This window comes from Oncorhynchus clarkii, chromosome 3 (genome assembly GCF_045791955.1).
Source record: "Oncorhynchus clarkii lewisi isolate Uvic-CL-2024 chromosome 3, UVic_Ocla_1.0, whole genome shotgun sequence".
Taxonomy (NCBI): domain Eukaryota; kingdom Metazoa; phylum Chordata; class Actinopteri; order Salmoniformes; family Salmonidae; genus Oncorhynchus; species Oncorhynchus clarkii.
The window spans coordinates 52,222,797-52,239,682 of NC_092149.1; the positions used below are offsets into that span (position 1 = coordinate 52,222,797).

General features: G+C 41.8%; 2 protein-coding genes and 1 pseudogene across 5 annotated transcripts; 2 read left to right on the forward strand and 1 right to left on the reverse strand.

Moving 5' to 3' along the window:
* Positions 1 to 3,402: 3,402 nt before the first annotated feature.
* Positions 3,403 to 11,964, forward strand: LOC139397253 (uncharacterized protein C7orf57 homolog). Of its 4 annotated transcripts, none has more exons than XM_071144085.1 (9): positions 3,415 to 3,549; positions 3,753 to 3,805; positions 4,068 to 4,238; positions 5,339 to 5,447; positions 6,026 to 6,122; positions 6,720 to 6,799; positions 7,748 to 7,786; positions 10,966 to 11,066; positions 11,463 to 11,964. In XM_071144085.1, the coding sequence occupies exons 2-9, from the start codon at positions 3,769 to 3,771 to the stop codon at positions 11,474 to 11,476; spliced, it is 648 nt and encodes a 215-aa protein (XP_071000186.1). In that variant the 5' UTR covers positions 3,415 to 3,549; positions 3,753 to 3,768; the 3' UTR covers positions 11,477 to 11,964. The 4 variants fall into 4 exon arrangements, with proteins under 4 accessions (XP_071000188.1, XP_071000186.1, XP_071000184.1 ...); XM_071144083.1 differs by having other exon boundaries at positions 3,429 to 3,549; positions 4,068 to 4,247; XM_071144087.1 differs by lacking the exon at positions 7,748 to 7,786 and having other exon boundaries at positions 3,403 to 3,549.
* Positions 11,965 to 12,888: 924 nt separating this feature from the next.
* On the forward strand, positions 12,889 to 15,986 carry LOC139397237 (uridine phosphorylase 2-like). Its single transcript, XM_071144082.1, has 8 exons — positions 12,889 to 13,052; positions 13,173 to 13,247; positions 13,362 to 13,497; positions 13,602 to 13,760; positions 14,536 to 14,650; positions 14,761 to 14,970; positions 15,162 to 15,308; positions 15,443 to 15,986. Exons 2-8 carry the CDS (start codon positions 13,189 to 13,191, stop codon positions 15,583 to 15,585), a joined length of 969 nt encoding a protein of 322 aa, XP_071000183.1. The 5' UTR covers positions 12,889 to 13,052; positions 13,173 to 13,188; the 3' UTR covers positions 15,586 to 15,986.
* Positions 15,987 to 16,557: 571 nt separating this feature from the next.
* Positions 16,558 to 16,886, reverse strand: part of LOC139385647 (coiled-coil domain-containing protein 148-like) — a 56,551-nt pseudogene continuing 56,222 nt past the window's right edge.

Genomic DNA, 16,886 nt, shown 5'->3' on the forward strand with positions numbered 1-16,886 from the left:
ATGCTAATCTACAGGACTGTTTTACTAGCATAGATTGGAATATGTTCCGGGATTCTTCCGATGGCATTGAGGAGTACACCACATCAGTCACTGGCTTTATCAATAAGTGCATCGAGGACGTTGTCCCCACAGTGACTGTACATACATACCCCAAACAGAAGCCATGGATTACAGGCAACATTCGCACTGAGCTAGAGGGTAGAGCTACCGCTTTCAAGATGCAGGACTCTAACCCAAAGCTTATAAGAAAACCTGCTATGCCCTCCGACGAACCATCAAACAGGCAAAGCGCCAATACAGGACTAAGATTGAATCGTACTACACTGGCTCCGACGCTCGTCAGATGTGACAGGGCCTGCAAACTATTACAGACTACAAAGTGACACGAGCCTACCAGAGCCTACCAGACAAGCAAAATCACTTCTATGCTCGCTTTGAGGCAAGCAACACTGAGGCATGCATGAGAGCAACAGCTGTTCCAGACAACTGTGTGATTACGCTCTCCATAGCCAACGTGAGTAAGACCTTTAAACAGGTCAACATTCACAAGGGTGCTGGGCCAGACAGATTACCAGCACGTGTGCTCCGAGCATGTGCTGACCAACTGGCAGGTCTCTTCACTGAAATTTTCAACATGTCCCTGATTGAGTCTTTATACCAACACATGTCAAGCAGAACACCATAGTCCCTGTGCCCAAGAGCACTAAGGTAACCTGCCTAAATGACTACAGACCTGTAGCATTCACGTTCGTAGCCATGAAGTGCTTTGAAAGGCTGGTAATGGCCCACATTAACACCATTATCCCAGAAACCCTAGACCTATTCCAATTTGCATACCGCCCAAACAGATCCACAGATGATGCAATCCCTATTGCACTCCACACTGCCCTTTCCCACCTGAACAAAAGGAACACCTATATGAGAATGCTATTCATTGACTACAGCTCAGCGTTCAACACCATAGTGCCCTCAAAGCTCATCTCTAAGCTAAGGATCCTGGGACTAAACACCTCCCTCTGCAACTGGATCCTGGACTTCCCGACGGGCCGCCCCCAGGTGGTGAGGGTAGGTACCACCACATCTGCCACACTGATCCTCAACATTGGAGCCCCTCAAGGGGGCATGCTCAGTCCCCTCCTGTACTCCCTGTTCACCCACGACTGCATGGCCTGGCACGACTCCAACACCATAATTAAGTTTGCAGACGACACAACAGTGGTAGTCCTGATCACCGACAGCGATGAGACAGATTATAGGGAGGAGGTCAGAGACCTGGCCGGGTGGTGCCAGAATAACAACCTATCCCTCAACGTAATCAAGACAAAGGAGATGATTGTGGACTACAGGAAAAGGAGGACTGAGTGCGCCCCCAGTCTCATCGACGGGGCTGTAGTGGAGCAGGTTGAGAGCTTCAAGTTCCTTGGTGTCCACATCACTATCAAACTAGAAGGCTCCTCAACAGCTTTTACCCGCAAGCCATTAGATTCCTGAACAGACAATCAAATGGCCACCTGGATTATTTGCATTGTGTGTGTGTACCCCCCCCCCCCCCCCTTTTACGCTGCTGCTACTCTCTGTTTATCATCTATGCATAGTCACTTTAACTATACCTACATGTACATATTACCTCAATTAGCCAGACTAACCGGTGCCCCGGCACATTGACTCTGTATCGGTACCACCTGTATATAGCCTCACTGCTGTTATTTTCACTGTCATTTTACTTTTTAAATTGTATTTATTGACTTATCTATTGCTTACCTAATATCTATTTTTTACTTAAAAATTGCACCGTTGGTTAGGGCTTGTAAGTAAGCATTTCACTGTAAGGTCTACCTTACCTGTTGTATTCGGAGCATGTGACAAATAAACTTTGATTTGATTTGATTAGAAGTGGATGAAACTGTAGGGAAAATGGCGCAGCACTAGTCTGAGTACCAGTCTCTCTCTTTAGCTAACATTCCACTTGCCTCTCCTTGTCAATGCCAAAAAGACCGGCCTTTCAGCAATCAAAACATTCAATATGTGCTGGATTTACGGCAGTTGCTCATTGGTTGTTGGAAAAAACGTTCATTTTTTCCATGACAACATGTGGAGCATCAAAACATATAATGAAAATGTATAACATAGTCAAAAACAAACATTTAGCTGTTAGCTTGGCAAGGTGTATTTTGAGGCTTAAAATCAAGCAACTTTTGACAAACTGGTTTCATCTAGACAAACAAAAAATGGATGCTGAGCAACCGGATACCAACATGTTCTGTGGAGAAAAAAAGGGATAGAGTTCCAATATTTGCATAATCGTTGTGATTGGAGGATAGCTGTGATTGAGTCAGGTTTAAATTCTCTGTTCTCTTCGAGCACATTAATGATATAATGTTCATATTTGAAGATGTCAGAAAGGCCGGTCTCTTTGGCACATGACATGGAGTACACGGAATGGATTAGCTAAAGGGACTGGTACACAGACTAGCGCAGCACAGCTTCCAGAAAAACTGTTGCTTTCAAACTAGGGATTTCATGGTTAATTGGGGTAAAACAGTAATTCTGCTCAGAGATTATGCATGTATGAACTACACATTGACACCTCCAGCCCAAAGCGGGATGTGTAAAATACACTTAGTAGTCGCCAAAGTTCCGGAGCATGTCTTTAATTAAATCTGATGTCAACCAGATGTCATCAAACAGATACCAACTCACATCAACAAAATGACTTAGTACCTCCTTATTATGACTTAGTATCTCATATTTATGACTCACATATCTCGAAATAATGACCTACTATCTCATAGTTATGACTATCTAGCTCATAATAATGAATTACTCTCATAATAACGACTTACTATCTCATAATAATGACTATACTATCTCACAAATATGACTTGCTTATCTCGTAAAAATGACTCACATATCTCATAATTAGGACATACTATCTCATAATAATGACTTAGTATCTTATAACTTGTAGTCAGATTTTTATTTTTTGGTGGCCGGAACGAGCTTCCATAGAGATGATGGGAGGAAAGATGTTGTCTTCATTTTCTGCATTGCAAGCCCATTCATGGAAAATTAGCCTAATGTTTTAAGACTAGACATAATAGAGGTCTAGCTACAAGGTATTCAAATAGTAAAGCAGAAGATAAAATATTCTTATTATTTTTTTTATATATATTTTTTGAACAAATTTGTTCAACTATATTGTAGGTTATGGATAGGCTACAATTAAGTAGCAGATAAAGGGTTTGGTGGATTATTCATAATTTAAATATTGTATTTATTTATTTAATAAACAGTCAAAAACTAAATATAGATATCAGCTCTAATTCAAATGAATTTCACATCATTTCTGTTTTTAAACCCGAAAAAAGGTTATTGAACACATTCCTAAAAAAGTAACGCTCCAGCCCTGTTTCCATAGTAACAAAACTCTCGACACAGTCAGACGTTTGTTTTGTCACTCCCTGCAAGTTAGCTCGAAATCCATACTCGGGTTTTCTCCGCACTATTTTTGCCGGTGTCCAGATTTGCAAACGCAGAATAGCTGGTAATGTAAGTAATGTTTTGCAATGATGCTTGAACCTCACATTAACTTACTAGCTACCTACACTTACACCCATGTACTAAAACGAACACGTTTAGCTGTTAACGCTAGCTGGCAACGCCTTATTGCTAAGCTAACGTCCTTACCGAGCTAGCAATTTGATCAGCAGTGTACGCTAGGATGACAATGTACTGCGTTCTTTTTTCAACAGAAAGACAACAGTAGACATGAACACTGACACAGATCGCCGACAAAACGACCATGGCAAGTACAATTGGTCTTCAAATGTGCAAAGCTGACTAGCTAGCTAACGTAGCTAACTACCGTTAGCTGTGAAGGCCTAGCTAATATCTCTGATTCTGACTCTTGGCTAGCTAGCTAACGTTACACCTCTTATTCTAACAAGCCTCTAAGATGTAAAGTTACCAGGTGAAGGTGCTAGCTAGTTGAAGTAGCTAACGTTAGCTTACGATCTAGCAACAACTTGAAGCAAAGCCTTTATAATTGTGTGTGTTTTTTATTTTAGGCGTTGGCAATGGTGATGATGATTCAACAAAAGCTGCCCCGACTTCCCAGATTCCTGGGCTGTCTGACGATGCTAACAATGGTCCTGAGGAGAGGACTAAAGGACGCCGTACTGGAGTTAATGAGTCCGATTCTGCTTATACTAAACTGGCTAAACAAGGAGGACAGAGGGGTAAAAACGGTATTCTGTTTGACCTAGAAATAACAAAGACTATTATCTCCCCTTTCATCTGTGGAAATGAAGTAAGTTATAGCTAGCTATCTGTCTAGCTCATAGACTGTAAAAAAGTGCAGCTAGGTAAAATGACACACCCATCCAGTTTGTAAGGATGGCCTAGCAGACACTTTAAAATATTTTTTTATAGTTTATTATAAACTGGGTGGGTTGAGCCCTGAATTCTGATTGGCTGACAGCCATGGTATATCAGACCGTATACCACAGGTATGACAAAAAATATGTATTTTTACTGCTCTAATTACGTTGGTAACCAATTTATAATGCCAATAAGGCAACTCGGGGGGGTTGTGGTATATGGCCAATATACAACGGCTAAGGGCTGTATCCAGGCACTCTGCGTTGCATCGTGCTTTAAGAACAGCCCTTAGCCATGGTATATTGTCCATATACCACAACCCCCTTGTGCTTAACCAGGGGTTATTGCTTAAGTATACCAGGGTTCCCAAACTTTTCCACGCAGGCCCCCCTTTCAGCATTAGGGAACATCACTCATCTCAGACAAGTTATAAATAGCTCCAAATCAAATTTTATTGGTCACATACACATGCTTACCAGACGTTATTGTGGGGGTAGTGAAATGCTTATGCTTCTAGATCCGACAGTGCAGCAGTATCTGAAACAGGTAATATCTAACAATTCCACAACACAACCTAATATCTAACAATTCCACAACCAAACCTAATATCTAACAAATCCTACAACAAAACCTAATACACCCAATCTAGTAAAGGAATGGGGTAAGAATATATAAGTATAAAATATATGGATGAGCAGTGATAATGTGGCTAAGATGCAATAGTAAAGGTCCATAAGGTATGCAATGACTGACATGACAAGAGGAAAACTGATGATGCGCTACCCAATTTCAAACTTGCGGCTTGTGCATTTTACTATTACAACTTTAAAGAGTAAGTTGCCAGACTGATTTCCTTTAAAAAGCCCCCCCCCCCGCTGATCCCTGGGGCACACCCCACAGTTTGGGAACCACTGTAGTGTACAACATTGGTAACTAAGTTCTTTTCATTCATTTACAGGTTTATTGTGGCACGAGGAGACCAATTTGGACACCAAACCTAATTCTGCATCATCTTACAAAGCTCCAAACTGGTTCTCTGGATCTCCAAAAGCTCAAGAGCAAGCAAGGTACAGCCAAAAAGGCAAATTAAGATGAGAATAATGACGGTTACTCTGGATTAAAAAATAATCTATTTGTGAAGTTAGTTTGTTAGTCATTTATGGCTACTTAGCCAGGCCAATATGGGTTGTGTGCATTGATCATCCAAATTTCATATTTGTTTGAGGTTGTATGGTTGTTGTACCCTATTGTAAAACAGGGGTGTGTTCAGTTTGTTAAATGTTTTGCTACATTGCGTGGCGGTTTGTACTGAATGCCACGTTTCCCCCAAACGGTGCACACCGTTTTTCAACAGGCTTTGTGTGTTTGCTCCCGTTTGGTGGGTGTGGTGGAGTGTGGGCTGATCAATATGGGCGTGGTTACCATTTGATATCGCAAAACCCATGCAGAGCACAGTATGCACATTCAGCCTCTGGGCCACTGTTATCACAACATCCTTCAACTAGTTCTTCAGAACATCCGCCGTCTCTGACGTATCAAACATTGCACACTGTTGAGTCCTGTTGAATGCAGCCCAGTTATACAGGCTAAGGCTATTATTAGTATAATGGGTTATTTGACATTTGTAAATTTGTCTTTCTTCCAGCCCAACCGAGAGCTTTCAAAACTACATGTCAACTAATGCTCCCTTTGGGAGTGATAATAAGTCAACTTGGGAAAGGGACTTTGATGACAAAGAGAAGGTGAATGGAGAAATCCTTGCAATTTCACTTCTGATGATGCGCTACCCAGAAAATGTAACAATACTTCCCCGTTGATATCATATTGTGCTACGATAAATTGAGTTAATAGTTTATTCTGAGGTCTTCGAAGTCCAGTATGCAGACAGACCTAGATTATTTTGGACATTGACTTCCCTTTTGACAGCATATCACCTGCCTAGTATCATGAAAAGCTACATGTTTTTAGCTCATTACAAATATTAGCTAACAATGGATAGAGTTCTCAGACTCAACACCTACCGTATCTAGTGAACTTATAACCAACCACTATACCACCATCTTTGGCTATGTCCCCATTTGTTGCTGAAATGTATTTGATTAGCATCAAATTGTCACTGGCGTTTACCATATTTGAATTATTCTACATTTGTCAGATTCCTCTCTTGCAGTTGCAGTGATGGAGAAGAAAGTGAAATAGTATGTCCAATAGAAGCTGATGTTGCCAACTGAAATAGGGGGCTTCATCCCGTGTTCAATCCATCTTTCACCCCCGTGTTCAATCCTGACGTGATTCCAGATGATAAATGACTATTCAAGACACTTTGTTTTTGCTGTCAGATCTCTCCCAACAGCCAGATGGAGAACTTGTCCTTAGCATCAGGAAAGAATGAAGATGCAGCAGGCAATTTCAAGAAAACGTGAGTGACCCCATTGAAATGTTTACACCATATATCCACAAGATGGCAATGTTATACTTTTTCATTCACAGCACAGCAGAGTGCAGCTCCAGGCAGCTTGGGTACCTTTACAACTCTTTGTTATAGGCTCAAAGATTCATATATATATATATATATATATATTGTACAAAAATATAAATGCTACAATTTAAACGATTTTAATGAGTTACAGTTCATATAAGGAAATCAGTCAATTGAAATAAATTCATTAGGCCCTAATTGATGGATTTCACATGACTGAGCAGGGGTGCAACCATGGGTGGGCCTGGTAGGGCATAGGCCTACCCACATAGGCCTACCCACTACCCACCCAGGCTCAGCCAATCAGAATGGGGTTTTCCCCACAAAAGGGCTTTATGACAGACAGAAATGCTCCTCAGTTTCATCAGCTGTCTGGGTGGCTGGTCTCAGATGATCCCGCAGTTGAAGAAACCTGGATGTGGAGGTCCTGGGCTGGCGTGGTCACACGTGGTCTGTAGTTGTGAGGCCGGTTGGACGTACTGCCAAATTCTCTAAAATGACTTTGGAGGTGGCTTATGGTAGAGAAATTAACATTAAATTCTCTGGCAACAGCTCTGGTGGACATTCCTGCAGTCAGCATGCCAATTGCATGCTCCTTCAAAACTTGAGATGTGTGGCATTGTGTTATGACAAAACTGTCATGTGACTTCACCAAAGGACCTTATTGGCTAGTGTAAGCCAATTGTCAAGTTCAATGGTTCAATGGTGTTTGTATTTCTTCATTCATGGAAGCAAGTGGATGAAGAGAAATGGTATATTGCCACATGGCAACATTTTATGCATTAAATGTGAAACATAGATTGCAATGTGAAAACTAGGGTAATTTACCAAGCGCAACAGTTTATGAGTGTTAATTAAAGCTACACTCTTGGTGTATTTGTGTTTCAGCCCAGCAGCCCCGCTACCAATTGATGGGGCTGAAGAAATGTAACTATTTTAACATTTACAGACCGCTTTGGATGCACTTAAATGGTATCATCAATATAGTTTTTAAAATGTTTGAAGCCATATATTGTTAACAAAGGCATTTGTTTAAAAACAATGGATTAAAACAACATTCAATTTTGAGTTATGAAGGGACCGTTTTACTCACAAGCTCATGAGGCAAGTTATGTTATACAATTTTCTTTTGACATCATTCAAGAATCAATAGGTATTGGCCTCATATCATTCATTTTGGTGACCAAAATCAGGCGCAAATATCCCAGATTGCACCTTTGTCTCTCCAGAAACTTGCAGATTCAATGTGCTGACAATATTTGTTGTGGTAGTCTTGAACCTGGCCTCCCTAGTTCTCATAAAATATAGCACTGCCCAAAACCCCTGCCCCATAATTTGTTAGAATGGATAAGGCCGATGTGATGTGGCCAAGGAATAGAGTTAGTTAAAGGGCTCGTCTTTCTATTTGTCCCATTATGGCATCTGTAACAGCACGGGCAGCGCCATTGAGGCCATCTCCATTTTGAAGTAGTCAGTTTTTCTTTTGTGTTTGAAAAAAGCACAAAGCTAATAATGGTGATTTTACCACCACCTGCAGTGCCGGCGACCTGAACCAAATCTTGTCATTGATCTACTGTGGCACCAGATGGCGACGACATTTACAAACCATTATTAAACCAACTTGAAGAAGTAGACAATAGTGATGCATGGGTCAGCTGTTTGTTCACCCGGACCCACCTGCAATTCCTAATAACCCATTCGCAACCGCCCGACTATATCTGGGACCCTAACCCGCAAATAGACTGATAGAAAATGTGATCTACAGTCAGTGACGACGGAACAATTGTTTTGACGGGGTACCCAATTTCTTTTTTTCCAGCCTATTTTTTATATGTTTCTGCTTTTCAACTTGCCTATGATTGGACACATGCAGCTTTTCTTCAGTCATTACTGCCCTAGGAGATGAAATAAACACTGAAATAATATCATCAATATGATTTATAACATCAATGTAACAAATCAATGAATTCAATCTAGTTGACGTCGGTTAAGTTCCCCTTTCATCAATGCTTCTCTCGGTCAGCAGACGTTTGGGAACTGGAAGAAAATGCATTAGCAACAACAACAACAAATGATAGACTTTCCGTGCAAAATGTCCAAATTACATCATTTTGAAATGAAAAGCAGTGAAAACAACCCAACATGTTTCTGATAAGATTTAAGTTTGTCTTGGATGCATATTTTATGTGGTTGGAATACTATCAGCTTTTATGACGCTGATAAAGATGGCACCTTTACCGACGTTCCCTAACAGCGCATTCATTATTTCAAGATGCTGAAAGAAATAAATCATATTTCTGTACTCCTGTTCCAGAGTCCAAATGTACATTTGGTGTATCACTTTACTGCAATAAGTGCTCAATTCTGCAGGAGTTAATATTATATTAGGCTAAGTGAGAGCTTATAGACCTACAGTCAGTTTTCAGTTAGGTTACAATTCCATTTAACCCATCTGGCTACAATTTCCCCTGAGGTGCCATATTTGAAGTCCCCGTCTTTTGACTCTCGAATTTGTCTAAACCATCACAGTCATCACACACAACGTAGTCGGCACTGCTATCATCCTCTTCTAGCACGTCACCAAATCTTTCCCAAACGTTGCTTTTCTGAACGTTTCCCAAACGTTGCTTTTCCAATTTCATGGTATCCAAATTGTTATTTTTTAGTAACTACTAAGACATGAATTGCAGAATAAATATATTTATTTATATCTTTTATTTTTTTGAATTCTATAGCGTTTTTCTCCCCAAGTTCATGGTATCCAAATTGTTTTTTTTTAAGTAACTACCATCTTGTCTCATCACTACAACTCCCGTACGGGCTCAGGAGAGACGAAGGTTGAAAGTCATGCGTCCTCCCTCCGATACACAACCCAACCAAGCCGCAATTCTTCTTAACACAGCGCGCATCCAACCCGGAAGCCAGCCGCACCAATGTGTCCGAGGAAACACTGTGCACCTGGCAACCTTGGTTCCACAGGAGTCGCTGGTGCGCGATGAGACACACCTGTGTCTCATATAGTCAGTATATCCCTACTGGCCAAGCCCTCCCTAACCCGGACGACGCTAGGGTTAGGGTTAGGACCTCCCGGTCGCGGCCGGTTACGACAGAGCCTGGGCGCGAACCCAGGGTCTCTGGTGGCACAGCTAGCGCTGCAGTACAGCGCCCTTAACCACTGCGCCACCCGGGAGGCTATATTTAGGGATTTCTAATGCATTGTTATCTCTTTATTCAACCCGACTCCTACCCGCCCTTCAGAGGACTGCGATTATGAATCACCGCCCTACGGATAAAACAAAGGGGACTGCGGGTTATGAGTCACCAGTAGACAATGCTCTAAACATTATCTGATCGCTCCCAGCCCATAGGAATCCCCACCCATTTAACTACTTCAACATGGTGGAAGATCTAAATGGCAATGTCCATGCAGAAATGGGTCCTCTAACACTATGGGCCAATGCCACACTTGCCTGTCTGCAAATAATACTGATGAAAGAGTACAGATGTCCTCACAAACGTTCAGCTCAGTTAGCTATATGAACCAATACATCAACAAACAGATCGCTAGCTTCAAATAGTGTGATGACATGACCTCCCCTGACTTTGTTTTTGCTACCAATGTGGTCTTTACTCTACAATGCAAGTCATTGAGCAAATGTTGTTTTTTTAAAACATTTGCCACCTGTCAGTGACCTGTGACATTGATCTGTTAAACATAGGCCTACAGAGATGTCTCAACATTGTCAGAGATGGTTACGGCTTCACAGTCAATACATTATTAGAACCATAATGAATAAAAGGACATTTTAAAATGTGAAGATATTGTTGACCCATTTTGTAGGGTACAAAAACAGTTATTAGTTCAACTGTATCTCAGTTAGAGGTAAGTGTTTTCAGGGTCCATATTCAGTGTTTGCTGTTAGTGTACTCCCCCCTCACCATATCAATATTACCATCAGCTGGCAGATTCTCCCACGTTTTTTATGGTTTTGAACCCTCCACTAGCTCTAAATGTTCAAGAGTTCAGTGTTTTGTTTTCCGCATTTTATTTAGGCCCCATTTTGTCCCCCCACTGTGTTTTAAATGCTTGCATTTTGGTCTTGCAGATCTCAGAAATCTCAGAATTCGACCCCTGTCAACATGTCTACGCTCTTGAGCTTTGGCTATTTAGAGGACCAGAAAGGGGCACCAAATACGCATTCATCAAGTAAGTAGCTGTTCGTGACAGTGGGTTGATGTTGAAACTTCAAGGTCATTTGAATTCAGTTGGCAATTTGGCTCATTGCTCAGAAGCACATGCCCCATAGACTAACTAATAAAATATTGAATGTGTATGAAGTCGTATAGATTTATTTTACAATAAGTCATGTATAGATCTACATAATTGATACAAAGGACACCGAAGTAGAGTTGCAAAATGTCAATGGGTGTTCCATTCAGACAAGATGATATGCCTGTTGATAAATCAGTCGGGGAAGTCGTGACTTGCATTGTTATCCGTGATCATGGGGTGGGACTGCAATTCAAAATGTGTGTGTGTGTGTGTGGGGGTGGGGGGGGTGGGGGGGCACCCACACAAATTAACTTGTGTGTATTCCTGCAGGTTCCAAGGAGTAGAAAGGAGCAAAGGCAGTGACGCACGACTGACTCCTCAATGTTCTCCTCCACAACGTTCCTTCACCAGGTTTTGCCTGTTCACAACCGCTCATAGATCGATAAAAGCAGTTCGTTTAGGTTCAAGTCAGAGTTAAGGCACTCTTCTCATGCTACATGTTTATGCTTGTCCCTAGACGTATACACAACTGCAAAACTTGATTCTGTTAGATTGCGCTCACAGACCCGCTCTGTTCTGTGCCTGAAGTTGCTAATGAACTGCATTTTCACTGTAACACTAACAGCTAATGTACTAGCCTGAGCTATGCTCTTGTTCATCTGTTGTAGTTTGGGGAATGATGGTTTACTTTTAAAAGGTGTCTATGGCTTAGAAGGGCTCCTCTAAAAATGCCTGCTGTTTTGAAGTGTTATGTCTTTTTTTGTGTGTGTGTGCCTCGTTATGGTTGCTATAAAGATTTGTTTTAAAGAAAATAAATGTGTTGTGCATGGAAGCATTGGATGTGTTCTCATTCTCATTGTGTGCTTAATGAAGCACTCATTACCATTTGAAATGGTATCTAGACATGTATTAGTTGAAGCGTGACTCGTAGCTAGATTGTTCCAGAAACCTGAGATCTCTGTGAATTTACTTACATAATTGTTCCTCCTCTTTTCCACTGTCGTCATAGTGGAAATTGTGTTCTACCGATGTAATGGACACAGGATACAAAGTGAATATTCAATATCATCGGACATATTTCTCCCCGTAAATGATTAAACAAGTTGCCTAAGTTAAATAAAAGGTTATATTTAAAATGTTCAAATAAATGTTTTATGCGGCATATCTAAAACAACCGGTTAAGGTAATATGTTTTGATGATACACACACACACACAGTCAAATATTTGTGCACACTCAATTGGTTTGGAACCTGAACGTCATGAGATGCCCGGGATTCTGTGACAATTACGTAACAGTCTAGCTCGTATTTGAAAACTGGCCAGGACAGCCATTTTTGTTTGTGTAACAACATTCATCGTGTTTTGAGAATGGTGAAATGTTTTGAGAATGGTTGAATGTTTTGAGAATGGTGAAATGTTTTGAGAATGGTGAAATGTTTTGAGAATGGTTGAATGTTTTGAGAATGGTGGAATGTTTTGAGAATGGTTGAATGCACCTGGCAATCAGAACATTGACTTGGCTTTTTAACCATTTCCCTCAATTTCAATTGCATGGCCCTTGTACAGTATTTTTCACCACCGAAGTAATGAATAGGTTTAAAAAATAATAATTATATATATTGATATATACTGTTTCGAGTCATGACTTTGGATCTGGGCCAAGTATTTGGAAAGTTTGTCTGTCAAAGTTAGTGTTTGTTTGAGATCACTTCATGTTTCAGTGGGAGAGACCAGACCAATGACTGGACCAGACAGTCACTACCCTTCTCTCCCCAACCAATCACTCCTGAGAGAAGTCACAGGTCAAAGTTATATCAGCCCAAGAGGCAGAGACGGGCAAAATAGTTTTTAGGAACTGCTACACAGTACAACAGAGAATATTACCCTTTGAATTCAGAAGAACCTTTCTAGCCTGAAAGGTATGTTTTGCACTTGTGGCTGTAGTAATATTGTGGCTACAAATATTGTGTTTACAACATATTGTGTCATAATTCAACAGTTGATAGCAATTGTAAATGTTTTCTTCATATTTCTTTTAGGATACAGCGAACAACTATGTCACCTATTTTACTGAACGGTATAGGGACTGTCAATGACCATTCTGAATATATCGCGTGAGTATATGTATTTTACTTTGAGGTTTTATTATAGTACTGGTTATTGTCCTGCACTAAAGAACCTTCTGTTATGCAATTGTCATGTGCTCTCTCGTGTCAATGATATTACAGACCCGAGGTCCCTTTCAAGAACCCCCAGATCCATGTGAAGAACCCCCATTTGGATACAATGGAAGAGGACATTCTCTATCACTTCAACCTGGGGACCAAGACCCACAACCTACCTGAGATGTTCGGAGACATCAAGGTTTGTGAAAGTTACCCAGACAAAATAGGCGCAAGTACCTGATTCATGGAAGCTAGTCTCATAGACGAAGGAATTACAACGGCCTCTCTGTCTCCCCCGTGAAGTTTGTGTGCGTCGGCGGCAGTGCCAATCGGATGAAGTCCTTTGCTCAGTTCATTCACCAGGAGCTGTTCTTGCCCGGAAACATGGATGACGTCACAGACATCTGTGAGGGAACCGACCGCTACTCCATGTACAAAGTGGGACCCGTACTTTCTATCAGTGTAAGTATCGCACGAAGGACACATCTCCCTCGCACGCGATGACGACCTGACTTGACTTTCGATAGCCTGTCTAAGACTATACAACCTGGAAGTGAAGATTCTCTATGTAAGCCAGTGACTGACACCTGAAATGGTGTTCTGTTATTATCAGATGTTTGTCCAGTTTGGTGTGTTCCTGTGTCTTCTAATAATGGTGTATTGGATTGATTTAGCGCTGTTCTACCTGGGTGCTCAAAGCGCTTTACAATAGTCACCTCTACCACAATAGTCACCTCTACCACAATAGTCACCTCTACCACAATAGTCACCTCTACCACCACCCCCATTGTATGATACATATCTGGGTGATGCACAGCAGTCATTTTTTGTGCCAGAACGGAATTGAAAGTCTATTCCACGTTGGTTCAAAGGAATGTAATTGAAATGACGTGGAAACAACGTTGATTCAACCAGTGCGTGCCCAGTGGGAAGAGTGCCTGGCGACCTGAGTTGCTTCCCGCTGCGCAGCTGTAGCACAGTGTCGCCGGCAAAAGCTAACGTGGCCAAATGTTTTCCTCCAAGTAAGGTAGCAGCCTTCGTGGACAAATAATTGTCCATTTTGGTAACCGTCTGGATGTCCCCGTGATACAGTCTACTCGTTAGGGAGAGCATGCACGACAAGTCGGCGTTTCAAAACACCAGGACGTAGTGACCTTCGCCACCCCACCTGCCGAGCACTGCTTTCCTGCAGTTCTGTTAACCTTAGATTGTTAACCTCACCCCACTGTTTCTGCAGCATGGTATGGGCATCCCTTCCATCTCCATCATGCTCCATGAGCTCATCAAACTGCTGCATCATGCCCGCTGCATCGACTTCATCCTCTTCCGCATTGGCACCTCCGGTGGAGTCGGTAAGAGCATACTGTCCCCCTTCCGTTCTTCTTTCAAATGTTGATACACGTTTAATACATGTTTATCTAGTTGAGTGCCACGGCTCTCTAAAGTCATGTCACCCTTACAGGTCTGGCACCAGGAACAGTAGTGGTCACAGACAAGGCGGTGGACTGCTTCTTCCGCGCCCAGTTTGAGCAGGTGGTTCTAGGTAAGGTGGTCACAAGGAGCACAGAGCTGGACGTGGGCGTCTCCAAGGAGCTGCTGCAGTGCTCCTCCGAGTTAGAAGACGTGCCCACCATCATCGGCAACACCATGTGCACCAGTGACTTCTATGAAGGTAACCACATCACGTAACTCACCTCTGTCCACTCTGCTACACAAAAGCCCTAAGTTAAAGCTACAGTCTGCAAGTTGTGTTGTATTTCGAATCGCAGACTGCCTCTTTTTTAAAATGTAGGATGAACATTCCCAATGTTGCCTACTAGCCTTCTGGTCTAACCCAGTCTGTTTTCTGTTGTGGTCCTCCAGGTCAGGGTCGGCTGGATGGAGCTCTCTGCTCCTTCTCCACTGAGGACAAGTTGGAGTACCTGAGGAAAGCCTTTAACACGGGAGTCAGGAATATTGAGATGGAGTCCACTGTCTTCGCAGCCATGTGTCGTGCCTGTGGCATCAAAGGTATTATTCCAAATAAATGACAGCCCCACTGTCTCCAATGCCACTAACTTTGACAGAGAGAACCTGTAATCAAAAAGGCTTTTTGTTTTTACACTTTTTGATATTTCTAACAGATTTCACCTTTTTCTCCGCAGCTGCAGTCGTATGCGTGACTTTATTGAACCGTTTTGATGGGGACCAGATCGCCACCCCTCATGATGTGCTGGTGGAGTACCAACAGAGACCTCAGGTTCTGGTGGCCCACTTCATCAAGAAACGCCTGGGCCTCGTCGTCTAAGCTCCCTCCGATCACCTCTGCTGCCCTTGGAGTGTATATAGCTACAGTCCCAACTGATATGTGGATATATGTATATAGACAAGTTGATATGTGATCAGATATTATTTAAACGGAGTTGTAAGAGTACATGAAAATACATTTTGCAGATTTGTTTAAACGAAGCTCAAAGAGTGGGCTCTTATGCAATTGTGTGGTATTTGTGTATATTTGTATGGTATTATATATTGTGTGACTTGAGTCAAATATTTAAACAAAGAAGCACTCTGACTGTAATTGAATCAAATGACTCATGCAGGAGTTAGGCACTGGTGTAGCTGGGATATATTTAGAAATGGAAATACATCTGACTTCATTGTACCTGACATTTTAAAATCATGAATAAATTCATTTCAGGCCTGGCTGATATGGGTCCACATCCTCTTATTCTGCATGGATTAGTAAGAAAGGACTAACTTCGAAATGGAGATGAGACACTACAGAATTGCAGCCTAGACCAGCCTGCACTGACACGTAGTACAATCGGCATATTGTTACAATACCCATGGATGTTACACAGTCAAATGAGCAAATATATACAGCTAAACATACATGAAAGGTTTGTCGTGATGACAGGCAAGTTTTATCTAAAATCACAGTGGCATAAAACACAGAAATTCTGTGTTCAATGAAGTATCAGATGTTGATGAATAGCAGAGGGAGGCATATGAGGAATAGTGCAAGGAATATGTTCAAAGTTGAGCCAACATAGTCTGAATTGACACAGAAATAGCCCAAAGAAGAAATACTGACAACTCTGTGGACAAATATCACTTATCTATATGACCTGTACCTGCAACCAGGTTTCCAAGTTGCGTAAAAAGCTATTCAACTTCATATCATATGCAAATATGCTCTCTCACTGGCCTGGGAAAATGCTATTTATATTATGACTTATTCCTGGACAACTGGTTAGCGGTTTTGATTGAATTAGGGCTAAACACTCTTTGTGGAAGACTTGAATCCCGTGGAGTCAGTGTCCCGTCGAGGTGGTCTGGGTGGCTGGAGTACAGAGAGAACCTCCTTGGCATAGTGTGTTGTGGAGTCCTTCTACCCGCAGGGCCTGTTCAACCCTTACTCTTCGATTAGACCCCATATGGAAAGCAACAGAGGGAATAGAGTAGTAATAGGGCTCTGGTCAAAAGAAGTGCAGTACACACGTTTTACGGTCAAAAAGGCGTAAAAAAAATAAGAGGACGATACTGTTACACCCTTGTCCGTCATTTTCTTTAGGATATTTTGGTATTCTAGTCAAACATGTCTGT

Coding starts and splice junctions, on each gene's coding strand:
- LOC139397253 (XM_071144083.1), top strand. CDS start 3,769: ATGAACACTGACACAGATCGCCGACAAAACGACCATG. Junction 5,448..6,025: donor AAAGCTCAAGAGCAAGCAAG/GTACAGCCAAAA, acceptor TCTTTCTTCCAG/CCCAACCGAGAGCTTTCAAA. Junction 6,123..6,719: donor ACTTTGATGACAAAGAGAAG/GTGAATGGAGAA, acceptor TTTTGCTGTCAG/ATCTCTCCCAACAGCCAGAT.
- LOC139397237 (XM_071144082.1), top strand. CDS start 13,189: ATGTCACCTATTTTACTGAACGGTATAGGGACTGTCAATGACCATTCT. Junction 13,248..13,361: donor GACCATTCTGAATATATCGC/GTGAGTATATGT, acceptor ATGATATTACAG/ACCCGAGGTCCCTTTCAAGA. Junction 15,309..15,442: donor TCGTGCCTGTGGCATCAAAG/GTATTATTCCAA, acceptor TTTTCTCCGCAG/CTGCAGTCGTATGCGTGACT.